The sequence below is a fragment of the Giraffa tippelskirchi genome, chromosome 4 (assembly GCF_054371585.1).
Source record: "Giraffa tippelskirchi isolate mGirTip1 chromosome 4, T2T-mGirTip1v1.2.pri, whole genome shotgun sequence".
Classification (NCBI taxonomy): Eukaryota; Metazoa; Chordata; class Mammalia; order Artiodactyla; family Giraffidae; genus Giraffa; species Giraffa tippelskirchi.
Window position 1 is genome coordinate 90,456,537 of NC_137278.1, and position 27,955 is coordinate 90,484,491.

Below are 27,955 nucleotides of genomic sequence, written 5' to 3' on the forward strand. Positions count from 1 at the left end.
TTAGCAGTACCTAATAAAGTCTTTTCCACTGAGGCTCAAGGGAAGTTTTCTTCTGATGTTTTTTTCAGAAAGATCAAATTTCCAGATTTCAGATCATGCAAAGGTTACTAAGGTGGATGATTTGGAAATGCAGATTCTACTTATTGTTGATAAAGCAGGAATTATTATGTGGGCTCCTGGAGCAATTAGTCATATCAGATTGTATCAAAGTAGAATTTAGTACTGAAAGCAGTTCCTAAATACAGGAGGCAGCCTATTATTAATTCAGAAGGAGATACATATATCCTAGAGAGGTTCATGTTATTGCTATCAAGGTAAATAGAAGTTCTTTGGGCCTTGGAAGTTTGAGGATTTCTGAGAGCTTTGATAATTAGTTTTATAATTCCCTTAGTTCTCCTTATTCTCCCTGACATTTGTGGATGATAAGGACAGTGGGGTTTCTAAGTAAATGGAAAAGTTTTACAGAATCACTTAATAACAGATTCAACGAAATGTGTGATCCTGTTACTGGAGAGGTACACTGAGATTTCTCAAGTCAAAATATAAAATCAAGCATTTTTTTCCCTAACTTTACAGCCATAGCTCTCCAGCAAGGAAAAGCCCAAACCCACCATAAGAAGAATTGTACTTATATGTACTCAAAGTTCATTTAGAGGTGTTCAAAGGAGTCTTGAGGCTTTGGGCCTCCATATTCTACCTTTATAGTTTTCCCAGGATTGTGTCACTGGCAGATAGGACCTTTATTCTTGGCAATACCCCTAAATTATGCCACCACTGTCAGCTGTGCCCTGCCCCTTTCCCTCCTGTTACAATACCATGAAGAATTTTTGCTGGACTCCACTTTAGTTGTGACTATCGTCTTAGATGATAACAAGGGATCTCAAGATTCTTTAATTTTCCATTCATTTTATAGGAGTTCTTAAGTGATAGGGAAATCTTTGTTTTTAAAGCATTTAAAAATCATTGACTAACCCCCAAACATATGTATTATCAGTATAAATATTTCTACTTTATTCTTTATTAGCTGTAGATCTGGGCAAAAGCAATTACTGGATTTACAGAAGACCTGGGATGGCATTACCAACCACTTATGAGGTAAGAGACTTTGGGCAAGTTATTCTTCTCAGCCTTAGATTCTTCAAATACAAAATGGTAAAAACATTTGTCTCACAAATCTGTAAGTATTTAATGTTACTATACAGTAGTTAACAAATAATACACACCACTACCCCTTCACATTTGTTATCTCCCTTATTTAGCACAACCGTCCTATGCAAGGGCCTATTATTATCCTCGTTTCAAAGAGGGTTAGTCTCACTGCTATTGGAGGCCATGTTAGGATTCAAGCTCCCATCTTTCTGATACGAGTCCAGTTCAGTTCAGTCGCTCAGTCGTGTCCGACTCTTTGCGACCCCATGAATTGCAGCACGCCAGGCCTCTCTGTCCATCACCAACTCCCGGAGTCTACCCAAACCCATGTCCATCGAGTCAGTGATGCCATTCAACCATCTCATCCTCTGTCGTCCCCTTCTCCTCTCGCCCCCAATCCTAACCAGCATTAGGGTCTTTTCCAATGAGTCAACTCTTCGCATGAGGTGGCCAAAGTATTGGAGTTTCAGCTTCAACATCAGACCTTCCAATGAACACCCAGGATTGATCTCTTTTAGGATGGATTGATTGGATCTCCTTGCAGTCCAAGGGACTCTCAAGAGTCTTCTCCAACACCACAGTTCAAAAGCATTAATTCTTCGGCGGATACGAGTCCAGTCTTACTTAATCCCTCTACTGCCTCTGACACTTTTCCACTGTTGGGTTCAAGTGTCCATGATACAGCCTGTCATACATTGGGCACTCAACTTTGAAAAATTTATAATTTGCAGGTTTGATTATTTTGGGCTTGTCCCAGAGTCTGATTGCCCCTCAGAGCAGGGGAAAATTCAGTTTTGGCCCGGCCCAGCCGAGGACTGGATTCTTCCCTATTCAGACAGGAGCTCAGTCTGGGTTTATTGTGAGCTTACAGTACTGTGAGCAAGACCTCAGCCCGTGACGGAGGCTAAGCGTCAGCTTAGCCAGCCTGCCGCTCAGCGCCGCGGGCCTTCCCGCCAGCCCCTTCGGGGCGTCCTTAGCAACGAGCGCTCACTGCCGGCCCCGCCCTGTCCGCCCAACACCCGGCCGGGCGCTAGGCGTCGGCGGTCTTTGCGCCTGCGCGCAGCCAAAACCGCCAGTCGTCTCTTTTCCCCTCCCTTCCCTCTCCCCTCCTCTCTCCTCCTCCTCCTCAGCCTCCTAGAGAGAGACGCCAATATGGAGCCTGAGGACCTACCATGGCCCGGCGAGCTCGAGGAGGAGGAGGAGGGGGAGGAGGCGGAGAATTTGGAGGAGGACGAGGTGGTGATGGTGGAGGAGATGGAGGAAGAGGAGAGACGGGAGCCGGAGGCGGATTTTAACTACGAGAGCCAGCGTCGGGAGAGTACGGACGACGAGGACGACGAGGAGGCCAAAGCCTGGCTGCAAGCGCACCCCAGCGCCACTTTGCCTCAGGCGCCCCTCCCAAGGCACCGCTATTCGGAGAGCGAGCTGACCAGCCCCAGGAAGGTGAGCTGGGCCGGGGAGAGGTATGGGCCGCCGTCGGGCAGGGTAACGGGTGGTCCCTGAGCGCTTTGCCTGTTCCCCGCCGTCTGCCTCCTGCTCGCCGCCCGTGTGCTTTTAAAGGCTTGTAGGGCCATGTCGCTTCCTGGGCCCCAACTCTTGCCCAGGCTTCTTGCCGAGTACTCCAAGTCTCCCGTTCTTTCAGGCAAAGATCTCTTGTTTCTTCCACACGGTACCCCGCCCCAGGCCCCAGGCTTTTTGAATTACACCAGATGTTCAGAGGAGTCAGTATTGAGGTTTAAGAAACGCTCTAGGGAGGAGGTGGGGCTTATCCCCTGAGGGAGAGGAAAAGAGCGGTGTAGGAAAGAGAATGGTTGCCCAGGGACTCTGTTGTTGGGGAGACAGGAGATTATCTGCCTGAAGGGCGGGACTCCGCTTGAGGGAGCAGTGTGGATTCTGCACGCCAGTTAGTTCAATCGCTCAGTTGTGTCCAACTCTTTGCGAACCCATGGACTGCTGCACGCTTCCCTGTCCATCACCAACTCCCGGAGCTTGCTCAAACTCATGTCCATTGAGTTAGTGATGCCATCCAACCATCTCATCCTCTGTCGTCCCCTTCTCCTCCTGCTTCACTTTTTCCCAGCATCAGGGTCTTTTCTAAGGAGTCAGTACTTCGCATCAGGTGGCCAAAGTATTGGAGCTTCAGCATCAGTCCTTCCAATGAATATTCAGGATTGATTTCCTTTAGGATTGACTGGTTTGATCTTGCAGTCCAGGGGACTCAAGAGTCTTCTTCAGCACCATAGTTCAAAAGCATCAATTCTTCGGCGCTCAGTTTTCTTTATAGCCCAACTCTCACATCCATACATGACTACTGGAAAAACCATAGCTTTGAACAGACGGACCTTTTTTTGTCAGAGTGATGTCTCTGCCTTTTACTATGCTGTTTAGGTTGGTCATAGCTTTTCTTCCAAGGAGCAAGCGTCTTTTAATTTCATGGCTGCAGTCATCATCTCCAGTGATTTTGAAACCCAAGAAAATACAGTCTGTCACTGTTTTCATTGTTTCCCCATTCTGTACACTACCTGAATAGTAATCTCTAGTGGCTTCTGGCCAGTTGTGCTTCTTCAGCTTCTTAGTAGCCTTAAAGGGGTCCCCAGCAGATAGGAGGGGCTTAGAAATGCAGGAGGCTTATTATGCTGTAGCTCCCAACAGTCTGGAAAACCAGAAAGAGCTGCTTTTATGGCTGGCTCCTGAAGGTCATTTTGAAAATAACTGCATTTAATTGATAATTTTTCAGGGAGAAGGGAAGGGTATACAATTCGGACATCTAGTCATCAGACATTATGTTTCTATTCTGTGAGAGGAACATTGTGGGGACAAAAAGAAGTCTAGGGTTTATTGTTCAAGACTGCTCCTTAGATAAGGTGTCAGCTGGGTAGAGTGAAACAAGATGCAACATTTGAAAAGACAGAGAAAAGACTATATAGACCTGTGCTGTTCAATACAGTAGTCATAGCAATGTTTGACTCTTTACACCTTAATTTGTTAAAATCAAATGAAATTAAAAATTCAGTGCCTCTGTTGTACCAACCACTTTTCAAGTGCTTGGTAGCCTTGCTTGATTAGTGGCTGTGTAATTGGCCAGTGCAGATGTAGAATAATTTATCATTACAGAAAGTTCGACTGACATTATTGCTGTAGGCTGTTGATAATTAAGGAATAATAGTTGTTTTGCTTGGTAATTACTCCTGTCGGTAGTCAGTTCATCGAGCATGTATCGAGCATTCATCATGGGCCACACACTGTGCTTTACGCTGTGGAATCTTGATGAATGGAAATATTTGTTGTTTCTTTTTTTATAGCGTATGCACTTTAAAGAGGGAGCTAGACAAAATTCAGTTGGCCGAAGAAAGAAAAGTAAAAATGGTATGTCCTAATGTGCTTTGAAAACATTTAGTAAAGGAATCTGTTTTGTCAGTGAAGTTGGGGAAAGCTTCCCTGAGGAGGTTATGACAAGCTGAGATCTGAAGACACATCACAATTAACTAGTTAAAGGGAAAAGAAGCTTTCCAGCTCAGGGAAAGGCACATGGAAAGGTACTGTAAGAGAGTAGGGCATTTTCAAGGAACTAGGGGCCAATATGGGTTGATCACAGACTTGAAGGCTTTCTGTTGTATGTCAAGGATTTGGAAACTTTATCCCTGGAAGTCATTGAAATGTTTTGAAACAAAGGAATATAGGATAAGATTTGTGTTTCAGGAAGATCACTTTGTAGCAGAGTAGAGAACAGCTCTGATAACTGGGCAGGGTGGGGAGCAGCAATAATAAATCAAGCATGCTAATTAATTAGGAGGTTATTGCAGTATTACTGGGAACTGATGATATTTTGTAAGAGGGACATGTTGGTGGATATAGAAAAGTAGAGTGATTTAAGAGGTATTTAAGAAGTAAAATAATCACAGTGGTACACTAATTTTACATTATTATTACACTAATAATGGATTAGATGTGGAACACGATGATGAGGTATCAGGTTATTGGATAAATGGTTGTACCAAATATTGAAAAATGGCCAAGATTATCGGTAGAAGTGGTGGCCATGGAGTAGGGTGATGAGATGGTTGGGATGGGTGTTAAGATTATGGGTTTAGCTTTGGAGATCAGAGGAGGGATCTGGGCTAGACATTTCAAATTGTAAGTTATCTATGTACATATGGACCAGAACTAAAGCCACACTTGTGGACGGGATCTCCTAGCTTTAATTTTGTTCTGTGACTTCTTGTTTGAATAACTGTTAATATTTAAATTTAATATTCCTTGAAGATTTTAATTAAACCATTTTACCTCTTTACAGTCAACGTGACAGGATTATTCTTTTGTTTAATAGTGATCTATCTGTGTAATAGAAGATACTGCTTTTTAGAGCCCAGAGTATTTTTTCCATAGAGGTTTTTTTTTTTTTTTTGAGAGAAATCGGATATTCTCTTGTTTACCTTGGAGGGTTTATGCAGGTGTGGGTGATGTGCTGTATTAAAGGTAGTTTTAAAGTGATATAAAATGTATTAGGATATTCTTTTGCTTACTAATATATTAAGATTTATTTACTAATATATTAGGATTTGCAGGCATAAATTGGAAAATGTTTAAAGGAGAAACTTTTATATGTTTCTTGCTAGAAATTTATGAACTATAAGTTGTTGAAGATGAGTTTGTTGTGTAGTATTTAATTAGTGTCTTCAAAGGATGGGGCTTCCCAGGTGACTCAGTAGTAAAGAATCCACCTGCCAAGCAGGAGGTGTGGGTTCTGTCCTTGGATTGGGACGATCCCGTGAAGAAGGAAATGGCAACCCACTCCAGTATCCTTGCCTGGGAAATTCCATGGACGGAGGAGCCCGGTAGGCTACAGTCCATGGGGTTGCAAAGAATCAGACATGATATAGTGACTAAACAGCAGCAGCATTCACAGGAAGAGACCAAATGATAGGACACATTAATTTCATTCAGGATTCAGTTCAGTTCAGTTCAGTCGCTCAGTCGTATCCGACTCTTTGCGACCCCATGAATCGCAGCACGCCAGGCCTCCCTGTCCATTATCAACTCCCAGAGTTTACCCAAACCCATGTCCATCGAGTCAGTGGTGCCGTACAACCATCTCATCCTCTGTCGTCCCCTTCTCCTCCTGCCCTCAATCCTTCCCAGCATCAGGGCCTTTTCCAGTGAGTCAACTCTTCGCATGAGGTGGCCAAAGTATTGGAGTTTCAGCTTCAACATCAGTCCTTCCAATGAACACCCAGAACTGATCTCCTTTCAGATGGACTGGTTGGATCCCCCTGCAGTCCAAGGGACTCTCAAGACTCTTCCTCAATACCACAGTTTAAAAGCATCAATTCTTCGGCGCTCAGCTTTCTTCACCGTCCAACTCTCACATCCATACATGACCACTGGAAAAACCATAGCCTTGACTAGACGGACCTTTGTTGGCAAAGTAATGTCTCTGCTTTTAAATATGCTATCTAGGTTGGTCATAATCTTCCTTCCAAGGTGTAAGCGTCTTTTAATTTCATGGCTGCAATCACCATCAGCAGTTATTTTGGAGCCCAAAAAATTAAAGTCTGATACTGTTTCCACTGTTTCCCCATCTATTTCCCATGAAGTGATGGGACCAGCTGCCATGATCTTAGTTTTCTGAATGTTGAGCTTTAAGCCAACTTTTTCACTCTCCTCTTTCACTTTCATCAAGAGGCTCTTTAGTTCTTCTTCACTTTCTGCCATAAGGGTGGTGTCATCTGCATATCTGAGGTTGTTGATATTTCTCCCAGCAATCTTGATTCCAGCTCATGCTTCCTCCAGCCCAGCGTTTCTCATGATGTACTCTGCATATAAGTTAAGTAAGCAGGGTGACGTACAGCCTTGACGTACTCCTTTTCCTATTTGGAACTAGTATGTTGTTCCATGTCCAGTTCTAACTGTTGCTTCCTGACCTGCATACAGGTTTCTCAAGAGACAGGTCAGATGGTCTGGTATTCCCATCTCTTTCAGAATTTTCCACAGTTTATCGTGATCCACACACTCAAAGGCTTTGGCATAGTCAATAAAACAGAAATAGATGTTTTTCTGGTACTCTCTTGCTTTTTCGATGATCCAGCAGATGTTGGCAATTTGATCTCTGGTTCTTCTGCCTTTTCTAAAACCAGCTTGAACATCTGGAAGTTCATGGTTCACGTATTGCTGAAGCTTGGCTTGGAGAATTTTGAGCGTTACTTTACTAGCGTGTGAGATGAGTGCAGTTGTGCGGTAGTTTGAGCATTCTTTGGCATTGCCTTTCTTTGAGATTGGAATGAAAACTGACCTTTTCTAGTCCTGAGGCCACTGCTGAGTTTTCCAGATTTGCTGGCGTTTTGAGTGCAGCACTTTCACAGCATCATCTTTCAGGATTTGAAATAGCTCAACTGGAATTCCATTGCCTACACTAGCTTTGTTCGCAGTAATGCTTTCTAGGGCCCACTTGACTTCACATTCCAGGATGTCTGGCTCTAGGTGAGTGATCACACCATTGTGATTATCTGGGTCATGAAGATCTTTTTTGTACAGTTCTTCTGTGTATTCTTGCCACCTCTTCTTAATATCTTCTGCTTCTGTTAGGTCCATACCATTTCTATCCTTTATCAAGCCCATCTTTGCATGAAAAGTTCCCTTTCTATCTCTAATTTTCTTGAAGAGATCTCTAGTCTTTCCCATTTTGTTGTTTTCCTCTATTTCTTTGCACTGATCACTGAGGAAGGCTTTCTCATCTCTCCTTGCTATTCTTTGGAACTCTGCATTCAAATGGGAATATCTTTCCTTTTCACCTTTGCTTTTCGCTTCTTTTCTTTTCACAGCTATTTGTAAGGCCTCCTCAGACAGCCATTTTGCTTTTTTGGATTTCTTTTCCATGGGGATGGTCTTGATCCCTGTCTCCTGTACAGTGTTACGAACCTCTGTCCATAGTTCATCAGGCACTCTGTCAGATCTAGTCCCTTAAATCTATTTGTCACTTCCACTGTATAATCATAAGGGATTTGATTTAGGCATACCTGAATGGTCTAGTGGTTTTCCCTACTTTCTTCAATTTAAGTCTGAATTTGGCAATAAGGAGTTCATGATCTGAGCCACAGTCCGCTCCCGGTCTTGTTTTTGCTGACTGTACAGAGCTTCTCCATCTTTGGCTGCAAAGAATATAATCAATCTGATTTCGGTGTTGAGCATCTGGTGATGTCCACGTGTAGAGTCTTCTCTTGTGTTGTTGGAAGAGGGTGTTTGCTATGACTGGTGTGTTCTCTTGGCGGAACTCTATTAGCCTTTGCCCTGCTTCATTCTGTACTCCAAGGCCAAATTTGCCTGTTACACCAGATGTTTCTTGACTTCCTACTTTTGCATTCTAGTCCCCTATAATGAAAAGGACATCTCTTTTGGGTGTTAGTTCTAAAAGGTCTTGTAGGTCTTCATAGAACTGTTCAAGTTCAGCTTCTTCAGCGTTACTGGTCGGATTAGTTCTAAAAGGTCTTGTAGGTCTTCATAGAAGTGTTCAAGTTCAGCTTCTTCAGCGTTACTGGTCGGGGCATAGGATTGGATTATCATGATATTGAATGGTTTGCCTTGGAAACTAACAGAGATCATTCTGTTGTTTTTGAGATTGCATCCAAGTACTGCATTTCGGACTCTTTTGTTGACCATGATGGCTACTCCATTTCTTCTAAGGGATTCCTGCCCACCGTAGTAGATATAATGGTCATCTGAGTTAAATTCACCCATTCCAATCCATCTCAGTTCACTGATTCCTAGAATGTTGACGTTCACTGTTGCCATCTCCTGTTTGACCACTTCCAATTTGCCTTGATTCATGGACATAACATTCCAGGTTCCTCTGCTACATCACTTAGTCTCTGGTAAAACGCCAGTCTGGTAAAATAGTTTCTTTTGCGGGCAGGTCTTGTTAAGGACAAAATGCTCTAGGCTTATTTCAAAATGACTACTTTTCCCTCTTCTCCTGCCAGAGCAAGAGGTTTTTCTCTAATCTTAACTGTGAAACCTGGTGCAGTTCCTGGAAGTAAAACTCAAAAAGTGTGGGAGCCCCTCTCAGACTTTCCCTGGAGTTTTTAAATCTCAGAGTTCTCTATCCTGAGCCTCTAATAATTTGTCAATTACAGTTTAGGCTTTCCTTCCCTTTCCTTGGTGGTATCTGCTCTGAAATTCTGTCCCATTAGTTGTGATTGTCTATTATCTGCTTGTCTCTGATTTGGGGGAGTGTAGTTTGCCCTTAATTTCAGTTCTCTGGTGGATGTATGAAGAGTTGTTGATTTTCAATTTGTTTAGGTTTTTTTTCTTTTTGTAGGGTTGGGAGTGATGACTTCCTAACTCCTTGCATGCTGGACCAGAGCTTTGTTTTAGTTGTTTTTCAGCAGACTGTGGTTTTGTTTGTTTGTTTTTATCATGCTCCATAACTTGGCTTCCCTAGTAGCTCAGTTGTTAAGGAATCCGCCTTCAATGCAGGAGATCCCGCTTCAATGCCTGGGTCAGGAAGATCTGGAGAAGGGATAGGCCACCCACTCCAGTATTCTTGGGCTTCCCTTGTGGCTCAGCTGGTAAAGAATCTGCCTGCAATGCAGGAGACCTGGGTTTGATGCCTGGATTGGGAAGATCCCCTGGAGAAGGGAACAGCTGCCCACTCCAGTATTCTGGACTGGAGAATTCCATGGACTGTATAGTCCATGGGGCCACAAAGTGACTTTCACTTTCACTTTCATAGCTTGTGGGATCTTAGTTCCCCCACAAGGGATTGAACCTGTGCCCTTGGCAGCAAAAGCATGATGTCCTAACCATTGGACAACCAGGGAATTTCCTCAACAGATCATTTTTTAGAGCAATTGTAGGTTCCAAAAAAAATTGGACAGTACAGAGATTTCCCATCTACTTCCTGTTCCCACACATGCACAGCATCCTCCACTGTCAATATCCCACGTCAGAGGGTAATACATTTGTTATGATGAACCTACATTGACATCCAAAGCCAGAGTTTATATTAAGGCTCACTTTTGGTGTTATACATTCTATGGTTTTTGACAAATGTATAATGGCGTCTATTTACCAATATAGTTTCTCCATGTCTTTTCATGACTTAGTGGCTCATTTCTTTTTAGCTCTGAATAATATTATTGTCTAAATGAGCCAGTTTATTTTGTCCATTCATCTACTAAAGGATATTTCAGTTGGACTTCCCTGATGAGTCAGACAGTAACGAATCTACCTGCAATGCAGAAGACCTGGGTTCAATCCCTGCATCAGGAAGACCCCCGGAGAAGGGAATGGCTACCCACTCCAGTATTCTTGCCTGGAAAATTCCATGACAGAGGAGTCTGGTGGGCTGCAGTGTGTGAGGCCACAAAGAATCAGACACAACTGAGAGACTAACCATGGTTTCAATCCATTTGGGTCAGTACCAGGCAGTCTGATGACTATCTGCGTGTGTGCTCAGTAATATATTTTGGTTAACAGTCCTTATTAGGTTATGTCTTTTGGAAATATCTGCTCCTAGTCTGTGGCTTGTCTTCTCATTCTCTTGACATTGTCTTTCATGGGACAAAAGTTTTTAATTTTGATGAGTCCAGCTTATCAGTTATTTCTTTCAAGGGTTGTACCTTTGGTATTGTACCTAAAAAGTGATCACCATAGCCAAGGTCATCTAGGTTTTCTCCTATATTATCTTTAGGTGTTTTACAGTTTTTACAGTTTTATATTCTCTGTTTACATCTATGACTGATTTTGAGTTAAATTTTGTGAAAGGTGTAAGATCTGTCTCGATTCATGTTTTGTGTGTGTATGTCCAGTTATTCCAGCATCATTTGTTGAAAAGACTATCTTTGCTCCATTATGTTGCCTTTGTTCCTTTGTCAAGGATCAGTGGTCTTTATTTCTGTCTATTTCTGGACTTTGTTGTGTTACAGTGATCTGTTTGTCTGGTCTTTCACCAGTGCCACATTGTCTTGATTGCTGTAGCTTTATAGTAAGCCTTTAAGTCAGATATTGTCAGTCTTTCCACTTTGGCTTCAATTTTGTTGTTTTTTTGGCTTTCCTGGGTCTTTTGACTCTCCATATGCACTCTATTTTTTAAATTTAAAGTACTTTTTTTTTCCCCCATTGGTGTGTTGGTTTCTGCTGTACAACAATGCAAATCAGCCATAATTGTACGTACATCCCCTCCCTCCCTAGCCTCTCTCTCCACCACTCATCCCATTCTTCCACATCATCACAGAGCACTAGACTGGGCCCCCTGTGCCACACAAGTTCTCAGCACCTATCCAGCTTACACTGGACAATGTATATATATTGATGCTGCGTTCTCCATTTATCCTGCTCTCTCCCTCCCCCACGGTGTCCATAAGTCCATTCTCTGCATCTTTGTCTTCATTCCTTCCCTGCAAATAGCTTCATCAATATAATTTTTGTAGATTCTGTATATATGCGTTAATTCAGTTCAGTTCAGTTCAGTTCAGTCGCTCAGTCATGTCCGACTCTTTGCGACACCATGAATCGCAGCACTCCAGGCCTCGCTGTCCATCACCAACTCCCGGAGTTTACCCAAACCCATGTCCATCGAGTCAGTGATGCCATGCAACCATCTCATCCTCTGTCGTCCCCTTCTCCTTCTGCCCCCAATCCTTCCCAGCATCAGGGCCTTTTCCAATGAGTCAACTCTTCGCATGAGGTGGCCAAAGTATTGGAGTTTCAGCTTCAACATCAGTCCTTCCAATGAACACCCAGAACTGATCTCCTTTCAGATGGACTGGTTGGATCTCCTTGCAGTCCAAGGGACTCTCAAGAGTCTTCTCCAACACCACAGTTCAAAAGCATCAATTCTTTGGTGCTCAGCTTTCTTCACCGTCCAACTCTCACATCCATACATGACCACTGGAAAAACCATAGCCTTAACTAGACGGACTGTTGTTGGCAAAGTAGTGTCTCTGCTTTTAAATATGCTATCTAGGTTGGTCATAACCTTCCTTCCAAGGAGTAAGTGTCTTTTAATTTCATGGCTGCAATCACCATCAGCAGTGATTTTGGAGCCCCAGAAAATAGTCTGACACCGTTTCCACTGTTTCCCCATCTATTTCCCATGAAGTGATGGGACCAGCTGCCATGATCTTAGTTTTCTGAATGTTGAGCTTTAAGCCAACTTTTTCACTCTCCTCTTTCACTTTCATCAAGAGGCTCTTTAGTTCTTCTTCACTTTCTGCCATAAGGGTGGTGTCATCTGCATATCTGAGGTTGTTGATATTTCTCCCAGCAATCTTGATTCCAGCTCATGCTTCCTCCAGCCCAGCGTTTCTCATGATGTACTCTGCATATAAGTTAAGTAAGCAGGGTGACGTACAGCCTTGACGTACTCCTTTTCCTATTTGGAACTAGTATGTTGTTCCATGTCCAGTTCTAACTGTTGCTTCCTGACCTGCATACAGGTTTCTCAAGAGGCAGGTCGGGTGGTCTGGTATTCCCATCTCTTTCAGAATTCTCCACAGTTTGTGGTGATTCTCACACTCAAAGGCTTTGGCATAGTCAATAAAACAGAACTAGATGTTTCTCTGGAACTCTCTTGCTTTTTCGATGATCCATCGGATGTTGGCAATTTGATCTCTGGTTCTTCTGCCTTTTCTAAAACCAGCTTGAACATCTGGAAGTTCATGGTTCACGTATTGCTGAAGCCTGGCAACAGTGTAGGGTGGTTCCCTTTTTTCTACATCCTCTCCAACATTTATTGTTTGTAAATTTTTTGATGATGGCCATTCTGACTGGCGTGAAGTGATAGCTCATTGAAGTTTTGATTTGCATTTCCCTAATAATTAGTGTCGTTGAGCATCTTTTCATCTGTTGATTGGCCATCTGTATGCCTTCTTTGGAGAAATACCTGTTTAGGTCTTCTACCCAGTTTTTGATTGGGATGTTTGTTTTCCTAATATAGAGCTATATGAGCTGCTTCTATTCTATTCTATCTATATTCTATCTATATTCTATTCTATTCTATTCTAGAGATTAATCCTTTGTCAGTTGTTTCATTTGCAGTTTTCTCCCATTTTGAGGGTTGTCTTTTAATCTTGTTTATTGTTTCCTTTGTTGTGCAAAAGCTTTTCCGTTTAATTAGGTCTCATTTGTTTATGTTTATTTCCATTACTCTAGGTGGTGGGTCATAGAGGATCTTGTTTTGGTTTATGTCAAGGAGTATTCTGCCTGTGTTTTCCCCTAAGAGCTTTATACTTGACCTTACATTTAAGTCTAATCCATTTTGACTTTATTTTTGAGTATGATGTTAGGAAGTCTTCTTTGTCATTCTTTAGCATGTAGCTGTCCAGTTTTCCCAGAACTACTTGCTGAAGAAGCTGTCTTTTCTTCATTGTATATTCTTACCTCCTTTGTCAAAGATAAGTGCCCATCGGTGTGTAAATTTATCTCTGGGCTTTCTGTCTTGTTCCATTGATCTATATTTGTTTTTGTGCTTATACCATACTATCTTGATGAATGTAGCTTTGTAGTATAATCTGATGTCAGAAAGGTTGATTCTTCCATTTCTGTTTTTCTTTATTAAGATTGCTTTGGCTATTTAGGGTCTTCTGTTTCCATGCAAATCGTGAAATTTTTTGTCCTAGTTCTGTAGAAAAATACCATTAGTAATTTGATAAGGATTGCATTGAATCTGTAGGTTGCTTTGGGCAGTATAGTCATTTTCACAATATTGATTTCTCCAATTCAAGAACATGGTATATCTCTCCATCTGTTTGTGACATCTTTGATTTCTTTCATCAGTGTTCTACTGCATAGGGTCTTATTTCTTTTAGGTAGGTTTATTCCTAGGTATTTTATTCTTTTTGCTGCAGTGGTGAATGGGATTGTTTCCTTAACCTCTTTCTGATTTTTCATTGTCAGTGTGTAGGAATGCAAAGGATTTCTGTGTATTAATTTTATAACTTGTGACTTTACTATATTCATTGATTAACTCTAGTAATTTTCTGGCAGAATCTTTAGATTTTTCTATGTATAGTGTCATGTCATTTGCAAACAGCAAAGTTTTATCTTTGTTTTCAATCTAGATTCCTTTTATTTCTTTTTCTTCTCTGATTACTGTGGCTAGGATTTCCAACACTATGTTGGATAATAGTGATGAGAGTGGGTACCATTCTCTTGTTCCTGGTCTTAGAGGAAATGCTTTCAGTTTTTCACCAATGAGAATATTTGCTTGGATTTGTCATATATGGCCTTTATAATGTTGATGTAGGTTCCTTCTATGGTTACTTTCTGGAGAGTTTTTTTATCGTAAATGAGTGTTGAATTTTGTCAGAAGCTTTCTTTGCATGTGTTGAGATGATCATATGGTTTTTATCTTTCAGTTTTTTGATACTGTGTATCACATTGATTTTTCTGCATATATTGAAGAATCCATGCATCCCTGAGATAAATCCCACTTGATCATGATGTATGATCCTTTTAATATGTTATTGCCTTCTTTTTGCTAGAATTTTGTTGAGGATTTTGATATTGGCCTGGAATTTTCTTGTTTGGTGGTATCTTTGTCTGGTTTTGGTGATGGTGGCCTCCTAGAATGAGTTTGGGGGTTTTCCTTCCTCTGCAATTTTCTGTAATAGTTTTAGCAGGATAGGTGTTCTTCTCTAGACTTTAGGTGGGATTCACCTGTGAAGCCATCAGGCCTTGGGCTTTTGTTTGTTGAAGATTTTTTATCACAATTTCTATTTCAGTGCTTGTAATTGGTCTGTTCATGATTTCTGTTCCTTTCTGATTCAGTTTTGGAAGGTTTTTCTAAGAACTTGTCCGTTTCTTCCAGGTTGTCCATTTTATTGGCATATAGTTGCTTGTCGTTGACTCTTAAGATCCTTTGTATTTCTGTGTTGTCTCCTGTAAGTTCTTTTTCATTTCTAATTTTATTGATTTGAGTACTCTCCCTTTTTTTCCTTGACGAATCTGGCTAGTGGTTTGTCAAGTTTGTTTATCTTCTCAAAGAACTAACTTTTAGTTTTATTGATCTTTGCTATTGTTTCCTTCGTTTCTTTTTCATTTATTTCTGCTCGGATCTTTCTAATTTCTTCCCTTCTGCTAACTTCAGAGTTTTTTGTTCTTTTTCTAGTTGCTTTAGGTGTAAAGTCAGGTTGTTGATTTTTTTGGTGGTTGTTGTTTTTTTGAGATAGGCTTGTATTGCTATAAACTTCCCTTTTAGAACTGATTTTGCTGCATCCCACAGGTTTTGGGTCGTTGTGGTTTCATTGTCTTTGTGTTTCTAGGTATTTTTTAAATAACCTTTTTGATGTCTTCAGTGACTTGTTGGTTATTTAGAAGTGTGTTGTTTAGCCTCCATGTATTTGTGATTTTTACAGTTTTTTTTTCTTTTCCTGTAATTGATACCAAGTTTCATAGCATTGTGGTCAGAAAAGATGCTTGATACAATTTCAGTTTTCTTAAATTTTCCAGTGCTTGATATGTGACCCAAGATGTAATCTATCCTGGAGAATGTTCCATGTTCAGTTGAGAAAAAAGTGTATTCTGCTGTTTTGGGATGGAATGTCCTGAAGATATCAGTTAGCTCCATTTGGACTAGTATGTGATTTAAGGCTTGTGTTTCCTTATAAATTTTCTGTCTGGATGATCTGTCCATTGGTGTAACTGAGATGTTAAAGTCCCCTTCTATTACTATATTACTGTCAGTTTTCCCTTTTGTGGTCGTTATTTGCCTTATGTATTGAGATGCTTCTATGTTGGGTGAATTAATATTTATAATTGTTATATCTTCTTGAATTGGTCCCTTTTTTATTATTTGTGTCCTTCCTTGTTTTTTGTAACAGTTTTTATTGAATGTCTGTTTTGTCTGATATAAGTGTTGCTACTCCCACTTTTCTTTTGATTCCCATTTGCATGGAATATCTTTTTCTATCCCTCAACTTTCAGTCTGTGTGTGTCCTTAGGTCTGAAGTGGCTGTCCTGTAGGCAGCATATACACAGGTCTTGTTTCTGTATCCATTCAGCCGGTTTGTGTCTTTTGATTGGAGCATTTAATCCATTTACATTTAAGGTAGTTATATATATATATATGTTCCTAATGCCATTTTCTTAATTGTTTAGGATTGTTTAGTCTGTTTCTTCTCTTGTGTTTCCTGCTAGAGAAGTTCCTTTAGCATTTGTTGTAAAGCTGGTTTAGTGGTGCTGAATTCACTGAACTTTTGCTTGTCTGTAAAGCTTTTGATTTCTTTTTCAAATCTGAATGGGATTCTTGCTGGGTAGAGTACTCTTGGTTGTAAGTTTTTATCCTTCATCACTTTAAATATATCCTGCCACTCTCCCTGGCCTGCAGAGTTTCTGCTGAAAAATCAGCTGTTAACCTTATGGGGATTGCTTTGTATGTTATTTTTTGCTTTTCCTTTGCTAATTTTAGTATTTTTTCTTTGTGTTTAATTTTTTTTAGTGTGATTAATATGTGTGTTGTTGTATTTCTCGTTGGGTTTATCCTGTATGGGACTCTCTGGGCTTCCTGGACTTGGGTGCTTATTTCCTTTCCTATAGTAGGGAAGTTTTCCACTATGATCTCCTTACATATTTTCTCATACCCTTTGTTTCTCTTCTTCTGGAATGCTAGTAATTTGAATTTTGGTGCATTTATTATTGTCCCAGAGGTCTCTGAGACTGTCTCCTCAATTCTTTTATTTTTCTCCTCCTCGGCAGTTATTTCTGTCATTCTGTCTTCCAGTTCACTTATCCATTCTTCTGCCTCAGTTATTCTACTGTTGATTCTTTTTAGATTATTTTTAATTTCAGTGATTGTGTTGTTCATCTCTGTTTATTTTTATTCTAGGTCTTAAGTAAATGTGTTAAATGATTCTTGTATTTTTTTCTATTCTGAAACTTCTTTACTATTATTACTTTAAATTCTTTTTCACATAGGTTGCCTATTTCCTTTTCATTTATTTGGTCTTGTAGTTGTTAACTTGCTCCTTCATCTGTAACATTTTTTTTGTCATTTCTTTATTTTTTTGATGGTTGGAACTACGTTCCTGTCTCACAAGTTGTTTAGCCTTAGTTTCCAGCAGTGGAGTTTTCAGGTAGTTGGGTAGAGCTGGGTCTTTGTTTTGAGATCTGGACCTCTGGGAAACCTCACTCTGATTAATATTCCCTGGCACCTGAAGTTTTCTCTGTTACTCTAGCCTTTTGCACTCAGCACTCCTGCCTCCTGGGGCTCAGTCCTGATCTCTGGCCCATGAACTGGGATTCCACAAGCCATGGTTGTGGAAAAGAAAAATATAGAAAAGGAAGAAAAAGGAAAAAAAAAAAGAGAGAACAATAACAAAGAGTAAAAAATAACCTCTGAAGGGTGAAACTGGACTCCAGTAGCAAAGTGAGAGAAGAAAAAAAATTATATCTATAAAAATAAAAAATAAGAAAGATAAAAAACAAGAGGGAGCAGAATAATAATGAAGATTAAAAAATAATAAAATAAATTTAGAAAACTAACAAATAGTAGAAAAAATAAGAATATGTATGAAACAACCACTGGAGGGTAAAACTGAACTCCGCTGGTAAATAGTAAAAAAAAGTACTGGAAAAAACACAACAACCTCAAAAACAGAAAAAACCTTGAATGTGAAGGGCTGTGCTTAGGTGGGGGATGACTTATGTGGTGTTGTTTGGGTGGAGGTAGGATTTAGCGGGGGTGGGTGGATGGGGGTGGGGTCCTGATTCAGGACCTAAGCCTCCAGAAAAGACCCTAGAGAGGGGGCTCTACCCAAACTGAGAAAGCCTCTGCAATGCCTCTGTGTAGGGCGTGGCAGGTGGCCTGGACTCCACCCAAGTTTCTGCAGTGCTTCTGGCTTCAGGGTGGGGAGGATAAGACCTGGGTCTCCAGGAGCCTCCCTGGGGCCCAGTGGCCCTCTTCTCCCCATCCAGAGGGACCCTCTCCTGCTGGCTCTGCTTTGTCTTCCCTCCCTTCTGCACTCGCAGGACCTACGTGGGCAGCGGGTGCCCTTGGAGGTGGCTCTGGAGGGAGAGGGTTCCTGAAGGATAGAGGGGGCCCCTGGAAGGAGGAGGGAGCCAGAGGGTAGAGAAGGGGTCCCAGATGGTGGAAGGCCCAGTCCAGAGGGCAGACAGAGCCCCTGGTGGGTGGGGAGGTGAGGGGGCCCACAAAGGACAAAGACCTTGGAGGGAAGAGGAAACTGGAGAATAGAGGGGGACTCTGAAGGGTGGGAGGCCACCCCGGATGGCTGAGGACTTGGCCTGGAAGGAGGAATGAGCCCTGGAGGGAGGAGAGGGCCTGGAAGGGGGCCCCCTGGAGGGTCGAGGGGGTCCTGGAGGTGGTGGTCTTAGGAGGCTCTCCAGGGCCGAGTGGGCAGGGGGACACTAGGCAGTTCCCTGCTACTGGAACCCTGCAGGTGCCTCCCAAGCTGGGTGGCCTTCTCTCCCTGCAGGAGCCTCCCTCCTCTCTTTCATATCCACAGGACCCATCCAGGTGGATGAGTCCTTGAAGAGCAAAAGGTACCCTGGAAGGCAAAGATCTCTGCAGGAGAGTCAAGAGGGTCCCAGAGGGCAGAATACCAGGCCCTTGGGCCCCATAAAGGCTCCCTGGGGCCAAGTGAAGGGGGAACCCCAGGGCCTTCCCCAGTGGGACTTCTTATCCCCTCCGAGGTCCCTCCCCTTCCTGGTAGAACAGGTATGCCACTCTCAGCACCCAAAGGCATCCAAACTGTCCCTGGCACTCAAACTGCTTCCGATGCCAAAACTGCTACCCCTCTCTCCGCAGCCCTTCTGTCTCTGGAAAGTGAAAGAGGAACCCCAGGGGCTTTTCCCAGTGGATCTTCTGATCCCCCAGGATCCCGACCCTTCCCAGGCAAGCAGGCATGTGGCTTCTAGCACCCAAAGGCGCCCAGACTGCCCTGGGCACCCAAGCCACTTCTGGTGCCAAAACTGCTCCCTCTCCCCCAGCAGCTCCTCAGTCACTGGTCCCCAGGCCTGCGCTTACGCCTGCTTGGCCCTACCTGGTACCTGGTCTCCCCCAGGGCTCCTCCCTTCAGCCTGTCCACAGGAAATCCCCCACCACTGCCTGGTGAATATCCTAGGGGTGGGGAGACACAGACTGCATGCCTTCCCTCACCGCCACCTTGGCTCTCTGCCATATAAACTTTAGAACCAGTTTATCGATATCCACAAAATAACTTGCTTGGATTTCACTGGAATTGTATTGAATTATATACATCAAGTTGTGAAGAACTGACATGTTGACAGTATTGAGTCTTGCTAACAATGAAGATGAACTATCTGTCCATTTAATTGGTTCTGTTTTGATTTCTTTCACCAGAGTTTTATAGTTGCCCTCATATAGATTTTATACATATTTGTTTAGATTTATACCTATTTCATTTTTTGGGTGCTAATGTAAATGGTTTTTTTTTCCCCCCTGTGCATCATGTGGGATCTTAGTTCCCTGACCACATACCAAACCCACACTTCCTGCAGTGGTACCACATAGAGTCTCACCCACTAGACTGCCAGGGAAGTCCCAATGGTACTGTGTTTTTAATTTAAAATTCTAACCGTTCATTGCTGGTATATAGGAAACCCATTGACTTTGCTCTGGTTTTGTTGTTGTTGTTTGTTTTTTTAAATGTTCAAGTATCACCAAAAAATATCCATCCACTACTTTGGGAAACTGGAGTACTGAATTCTAATTATTGTTGGATTGTCTCTTTTTTCCTTCAGTTCTGTTAGTTTTTCCTTAAGGTATTTTGGAGCTCTGGTGCGAGGTGAATATATATTTTGAATTATTAGATTATTCTTGGTGGATTGACCCTTTTATCATTCTGAAATGTTCTTCTTTATTTTTAGTAACCTTTTTTATGTTAATACATTTTTATATTACAATAGCCACTCTACATGTTTTATGATTATAAATCTGCTTTTCATCCTTTTACTTTCAACCTGTTTGTATTTTCAGCCTAAACTTTGTCTCCTGTAGAGAGTATATAGTTGAATCTTGTTTTTCATGTAGTCTAACACAACTACGTATCTTTGATTGGATTGTTTAATTCACTCACATTAAATGCTATTGATATGTTTGGATTTATATCTACTGTTTAATTTTTTGTTTTTTATTTATCTCGTGTCTTTTTGTCCTTTTAGACCTTCTTATATTGCCATTTTTGGTTTTAAGTAGATATTTTTCTCTTGTGTTGTTTTAATTCTAATGATTTTAAAAATTATAATTATTGAATTATTTTCTTGGGGCTTACAATATACACTGTTAATTTATCAGAATCTGCTTCAGATTCATTAGGACTAAATTCCAGTAAAATATAGAAGGTTTATGCCTATATAACCCCATTCCTTACCCTGCCCCTTTAATGTTATTAAGTGAAAGTGAAAGTGAAGTCGCTCAGTCGTGTCCGACTCTTTGTGACCCCATGGACTGTAGCCTACCAGGCTCCTCCGTCCATGGGTTTCTCCAGACAAGAATACTGGAGTGGGTTGCCATTTCCTTCTCCAGGGGATCTTCCCAACCCAGAGATCGAACCCGGGTCTCCCGCGTCGGAGGCAGACGCTTTAACCTCTGAGCCACCAGGGAAGTCTGTTAAACATATGTCTACATATGTTACATGCCAAGTGATGTATTGTCAGAGTTAATACTTTCTGTAATAGGTTTTGTGAAGAATCTGGGAGAAGGGAGAATAACAAGCAGATGTTTTGTAGTTAGTTATATGAAATTTCTTGTGTTTTTTGTACTCATTTCTTCCTTTCTTTTGAGTTATCATCTGGTATTATTTCCTTGTTTCAGCACAGATCAGTTCCTGTTGATCTCCTTTGTGCTGTCATTGTCAAATACATTTCTGTATGTTTATGTGCCCAACAGTACAATTAGATATATATTGTTTCATACAATTCTTTTTTTTTTTGAAATAGGAAAAATTTCATTTGATTGTCACATTGAATTTTAGTACTTTACTTTTGTTTCTGTTTTCTTCCTTCCTTCCTTTACTTTGCTGTCAGGTCAACTGAGGCATGCGGGATCTTTCGTTGCAACACACAGACTCTAGTTGTGGTGTACAGGCTCAGTAGTTGTGGCATGTGGGCTTAGTTGCTCTGTGGTATGTGGGATCCTAGTTCCCCAACCAGGGATTGAACCTGTGTCCCCTGCATTGCAAGGTGAATTCCCAATCATTGGCTCACCAGGGAAGACATTGAATTTTAGTACTTCTCAGTACAAGAGAAAAATAAACTGAGACATGGTCATGAGTTCAGGATTATATATGTTACAATTTGCCTTGTTATAATACAGTTGTGGCTTTATGATAAATATAAATTGGGGACATAGCTTGTAATCCAAGCTAATTTGCATAACTGTCACGAGGAAAAAAAGCATTAAATGTATTTCTGAAATAAGTATTTTCATTTAATTCAGAATGTCAAGACAGCATTAGACATTGGCCTTGTTTCAAAAAAGTTTAAATGCTAAGCTAGCTAAATGACCTTCTTGAAAGATTTAAACACAATTGATAAAGAAAATGTTTTCCCTCTAATCTCAATCTTACATAAGAGAAAGAGATGAGGGGGAAAACGTAGACAGTTTCTTTAGCGTGTATGGCTAAGTACATCAACTTCCTTAAACTGTAGTGTCCATTACTGACTTCATTAAAACGACCTGGGCAAATATCAAAATTTATCCACTTTATAAACCAAAGACAGCAATTTTAGGGTTACGGTAAGTAAAAAATTTTTGAAACACTTCAAAAACGTTTGCCATTAGAGAAATCATCTCTTCATTATAAGAAAGAAAGGCATAACAGAAAGTAAAATACATTTAAACTAAACTGATTTTCAGTCTTCTTTGAACAAAAGAAATAGAAAATAATGCTTGATTACTAAACTTTGTGCTTTAATCAAACTAATTAATTACAGTGATTTTAAATGGCAGCTGCCCATCTGACTAGGTGGCGAGCTTGACAGTTTTAAATACTTTTGTAATGAGTATTTTCCAAAACACAAAGACACTAAAATGATCTGGTCATGCAGTGTTTATCTTAATGAGTTCTTCGTTTCTTTGCTAATCTTGTAGTTAAGGATTTTGTTCCAATCAGTCTTTGTGTGAGTAATTGGGAGCTGTCGAGATAAGGCTTCGAAAGTTGTGTCTGACGTTGTCTGATAATTTTCACTGATGACAGTTTGATATTCATTCTTTTTAGCCTCTACAATCTTTATAAATTCATTTGTTGCTTGCACCTCATTAGACACTCCTAGGGAATCTTGTAGATCTTTATGACTCACAGGTGAACCTTACTATTTTCATAATAATGAACCTGAATTCAAGATGCCAGCCACCTGAGTAGTTGAAGGACTGATTGTAAACGTCCACTCTGACCTCTGATGACCATTCCAAAAGTCTTTTGCTTGAAACTAATGGCTTTCTATGCATGCAATAACTGTTTGCTGTCCATCTATTTTTTTTTAACCATATACAGTACTGACACCATTCAGATAACATTTTTTTTTATATAAGCTCAGAGAGCAATTATTACTGAAGTTTGCCATGGTTCAATTGCATTTTCTGCTTCACACGGTGTTGGATCAGTTGTGTCCTCTTCTAAGTGATCAAGTTTTTTGGTTCCAAAAACTTTCCGTTTCCCATTAACATGCTCTGTTTTCAATACCTGATCTTCATAACCTTCAGTTTTTACTGAGGTAGACTGGTATGCATGGGTTGCCCCTTCCCTCAGAAGAGTGTCATTATTAAGCAGTAACAGAACATCATTAAACACCTTGTTGAATTCTCCAAGAGGGGCATGAATGATGAATTTTGCTGCTATGCATACCTTCTCACCAGACAACTGCTCCTCCAGATCTGCTGTTTTCCTTTCAGTGGCAAACTAGGGTGCTGTTGATGGTGGCAGTGACAGCCTGACTTACCCCTTTCCACCCGGTCTTCCTTGCTGCACATCCTGCCAGTGAAAGGCTTTTTAGATCATCAAAGGGAAGAAAGGAGAAGAAATATGCAGTTACACTATCTTTTGCAGTTACCTGTGTAATTGCTTTAATTAATTCTCTGTTATTTTGTGTAAATTTCAGTTACTCTCTAGTATCATCCTGAAGCACTTCCCTTAGTATTTCTTGTAAAAGAAATAAAGAAATTTTCTGTTTGGATTTATCTGGGGATTGAAAATTTTAAAAAGAATTTTAGTTGTGATAAGATACACATTAATATCTTAACCATCTTAACCATTTTAAAGTGTATAGTTTGATAATGTTAAATACATTAACACTGTTGTACAACCAGTGTCCAGAACTCTTTTCATTTTGCAAAACTGAAACTCTGCACCATAAACAACTCCCCATTTCCCCTCATCTCAGTTCCTAGCAATCATGTTTCTGCTTTGTGTTTCTATGAATTTGATTATTCTGGACACCTCTTTTAAGTGGAACCATACAGTATCTGTCCTTTGTGACTGGCTTATTTTCACTTTAATCCTCAAGATTGATCCATGTTGTAGTAGTGACCAGATTACCTTCCTTTTAAGTCTGAACATTCCATTGTATGTATGTACAACATTTTGTTTATCCCTTATCAGTTGATAAGACACTTGGATTGCTTCTGCCTACTAGCTGTTGTGAGTAGTGCTGCTGTGAACATAGGTTTGCAAATATCTCAAGACCTTGCCTTCAGTTCTTTTGGATATATATGCAGAAGTGGGATTGCCAGAACATGGTGGTAGTTCTAGTTTTAGTTTTCTGAGGAACCTCCCTACTGTTTTCCATAGTATTTGCACCATTTTATAGTTTCACCAACACTACGCAAGGGTCCCAGTTTCTCCACATCTTTGCCAACATTTGTTATTTTTTCTCTCTCTCTCTCTTTTTTTTTTCTTTGATAGTAGCCGTCCTGATGAGTGGGCTTCCCTCATAGCTCAGTTGGTAAAGAATCTGCTGGCAATGCAGGAGACCCTGGTTCAATTCCTGGGTCGGGAAGATCCCCTGGAGAAGGAAAAGGCTATCCACTCCAGTATTCTGGCCTGGAGAATTCCATGGATACAGTCCAGAATTCCATGGATACAGTCCATGGGGTCGCAAAGAGTTGGACAGGACTGAGTGACTTTCACTTTCACTATCTTGATGAGTATGAGGTGATGTGTTACTGTTTTGATTTGATTAGTGTTGTTGAACATCTTTCCCTGTACTTAGTGGCTATTTGTATATGTTTGGAGAAATGGCTCTGCAAGATCTTTGCCTATTTGATAATAGGTTAATTGGGTGGTTTTTTGTTTTGTTTTTGAGTTTTAGGATTTTATATATTATAGCTGTTAATCCCGTATCAGATATGTGATTTGCAAATATTTTCCCCCATTTTGTGGTTTGCCTTTTTACTCTGTTGGCGATGTCTTCTGATATACAGAATTTTACAATTTTCATAAGTCCAGTTTGTCTGTTATTTCTTTTGTTGCTTGTGCCTTTGGTATCATATCCAGGAAATCATTGCCAAACCTATTGTTGTGCAACTTTTGCTCTGAGTTTTTTTCTAAGTGTTTTATAGTTTTAGGTCTTTAAGTCTTTGATCCGTTCAGAGTTGACTTTTTTATATGATGTTAAGTGAGCGTGGAACTTCATTCTTTTGAATGTGAACATCCAGTTTTTCCAGCAGCATTTGTTGAAAAGACCATCCTTTTCCCATTGAATGAACTTGATACTTTTATTGAAAATTATTTGACCATATATATGTGAGAATTTCTTCTTGGGATCTCTTTGCTCTGGCTGATACTTCCAATACTGTGTTGATTAGAAATGGCAACAGTAGGCGTTCTTGCCTTGTCCCTGGTCTTAGAGGAAAAACTTTCAGTTTTACACCATTGAGTATGATATGAGTTAGTTGTGGGTCCTCATAAGTGGCCTAAGTCATGTTTGACTGTTTGCAACCCTGTGGACTGTAGCGCACCAGGCTGCTCTGTCCATGGGAGTCTCCAGGTAAGAATACTGGAGTGGATTTCATGCCCTCTTCCAGGGGACCTTCCCGACCCAGGGATTGAACCTGTGTCTCCTTCATTGCAAGCAGATTCTTTACCTACTAAGCCACCTGGGAAGCCCCATTATATTGATTAGTTTCCTTCTGTTCCTAATTTGTTGAGTGCTTTTATCATGCAAGCGTATTGAGTATTCAGGTGCTTTTTCTGTATTGGTAAAGATGATCAGTGGTTTTGTCCTTCATTCTGTCAATGTGAAGGATTGATTGATTTTTATGAGTTGAATCATCCTTGCGTTCCATGGTTAATCCCCACGTGATCATGGTGTATACTTCTTTTAATGTGTTGTGAATTCTGTGTGCTAACATTTTTGAGGGTGATTGAAGCCATTTGGTCCTTGGCTTTTCTGTGTTGGCAAGTTTTTGATTACAGATTCAATCCCCTTGCTAGTTATATATTTCAGATTTTCTATTTTTTCACTGTTCAGTCTTAGTAGGTTGTATCTTTCTAGGGATTAATGTGTGTCCAGTTTGTTGGTGTGCAGTTGTTCATAATGTTCTTTTATGATCCTTATTTTGTGGCATTGGTTGTAATATTCCCTCTTGCATTTCTGAGTTTATTATTTGAGTCTGTTTTTTTTTTCTTAGTGAGTCTAGCCAAGGGGTTGTCAATTTTGTCAGTTTTCTGAAAAAAATCACTTGTAGTTTCATGATTTTTTTTCCTTGTTGACCATTTCATGTATCTGTGCTCCAATTTTTGTTATTTCTGTTATTTATTTTCTTTCTGCCAGCTTTAGGTTTTAGTTTTTCTTTTAGTTCCTTGAGGTACAAGTTAGATTGTTAATTGACATCTTGCCTTTTTTTTAAGGCATGCCATTTATAGCTTAAACTTCCTTCTTAGTACTTTAACTGCATCCATAAATTTTTTGGTATTTTGCATTTTCATTTGTGTCAAGGTATTTTCTGATTTCCTTTGTGACTTCTTGTTGTTTAAGAGTGTAGTGTTTAATTTCCACATATTGTAAAATTTCCATTTTTTTCTTATGCTATTTGTTTCTAGTTTCATTACATTGTGATTGGAAAAGGTACTGTGTATTATTTCTGTCTTCTTGAATTTATTCAGGCTAGTTTTATGGCTAGACATGTGTTCTGTCCTGAAGAATGTTTCATGTGTAATTGAGAAAATGTATTCGGCCGTTTATGGATGGAGTATTCTATATATATCTGTTAGGTTTGATTGGTCTATAGTGTTGTTCAGTTTCTATGTTTTCTTATTCTTTTGACTGGTTGGTCTGCTCATTATTGAAAGAACATTATTCAATAGGTTGTTGTGTATTTCTCCCTTCAGTTCTTTGAACATCTGCCTCGTTAATTTAGGAGATCTGAGGTTTGGTGCAGAAATACTTACACTTTTTATATCTTCTTGGTGAATTGACCCTTTTATCATTATATAACTTACTTCTTTGTCTCTTGTAACAGTTTTTGACTTAGAAGTCCATTTTGTCTGAAATTAATAACAGCTGCTCCTGTGTATTTTGGTTACTGTTGGGTGAAATATCTTTTTTTAGCCTTTTACTTTTAACTGATATGCATCCTTAGATCTAAAATGTTTCTTCGATAGATAGCATGTAGTTGCAAGACCACTAAAGACCACAAACTTTTAATATTAAAAACTAATCAGGGAAGGGCTCTGAAACTGTTTGTTTATACCAGAAGGCATTTTAGCCTCAAATCAGAGTTGCTGATGGCACCTGCTTAGTTTTAAAGCATTCATCTTAAGAATTCTCTTTCAAGTGTTTGGGTTATACCACTTTCCGAGGCAACTGTGGGAAAACTGATCAAACATACGGGAATGTATTAGAAATTAATTTCCTTAATGAAGTCTATAAACCATCAGGTAGGTAATAAACACAAGTTCTGGGAAATGTATTTTTTAATAAGAACTTTTCCAATGAGCTGACTCACTGGAAAAGACCCTGATGCTGGGAAAGATTGAGGGCAGGAGAAGGGGGTGACAGAGAATGAGATGGTTGGATGTCATCGTCGACTCAATGGACATGAGTTTGAGCAAACTCTGGGAGATAGTGAAGGATAGGGAAGCCTGGCATGCTGCAGTCCATGGGGTCACAAGAGTCGGACACAACTGAGCGAATGAACAACAATAAGAACTTTTAACATTTAGTTTTAACTTTTAGGGTTTTTTTAGCTGATGAAAGTGAGAGTGTGTTCTTTTTTCTCACACACTGGGTTAGTTGTCAAAGTGTTGGTTTCGTAATATTGTATCATTAGTGTTCTACAAATATCCTAGGAAATTGAACTCTCTTTTTGTAAGCTAATGTGAATCAGCTATTTTCAAAGGCAAGACCCTGTGCTGTACACCCAGCATTATTTAGTTCCAGTGAATAGCCATTATGAACATTCATTTTGGCATTCTTCTTTCCTGGAGGGCTCATGGAATACTAACTGTGCCAAAACATTGGCTCTCTTTTTATTTTAGGGATTTCAAATTGTCAAAATGAATTTGCAAAATGCCTTTCTTTGCTTTTTGTTCTTCATTCCTCAAAAAATGCCATTGAAGCATGTGGGTGTGCTCCATGGTGTTCTACCTTTTGAGAAAAACCTCTTGAAAGAGTCTATACCATAGAAATCTCTTTAGTTGTTGAATAGATTTTTGAGTTAAGCTTGCCTTTCTCATCAAAAGCACATTGTTGTATGTGCTCTGTAAAATGTTTTGTTAGTGTAGTAACTGTTTTAATTCTGGGGGGAAAAATTACCTTATGACCTTGAGTTTCCTTCAGAGGTTCTTTGACATCTGTGGTTTTGTGAGCATGCATCTTTTCTTGACTCATGGCT

General features: G+C 40.3%; 1 protein-coding gene and 1 pseudogene across 7 annotated transcripts in view; one reads left to right on the forward strand and one right to left on the reverse strand.

Moving 5' to 3' along the window:
- Positions 1-2,181: 2,181 nt before the first annotated feature.
- Positions 2,182-27,955, forward strand: part of ALMS1 (ALMS1 centrosome and basal body associated protein) — a 196,640-nt gene continuing 170,866 nt past the window's right edge. For all 7 annotated transcript variants that reach the window (XR_014051509.1, XR_014051508.1, XM_081483026.1 and 4 more), the window contains exon 1: positions 2,182-2,592. Coding sequence is in view for 5 of the 7 variants with exons in the window: in XM_081483026.1 (XP_081339152.1) it covers positions 2,302-2,592 (291 nt within the window). In the remaining 2 variants the exon portion in view is untranslated. The remainder of the gene's footprint in view (positions 2,593-27,955) is intronic.
- LOC145544534 (F-actin-capping protein subunit alpha-2-like) lies at positions 22,174-27,951 on the reverse strand (annotated as a pseudogene).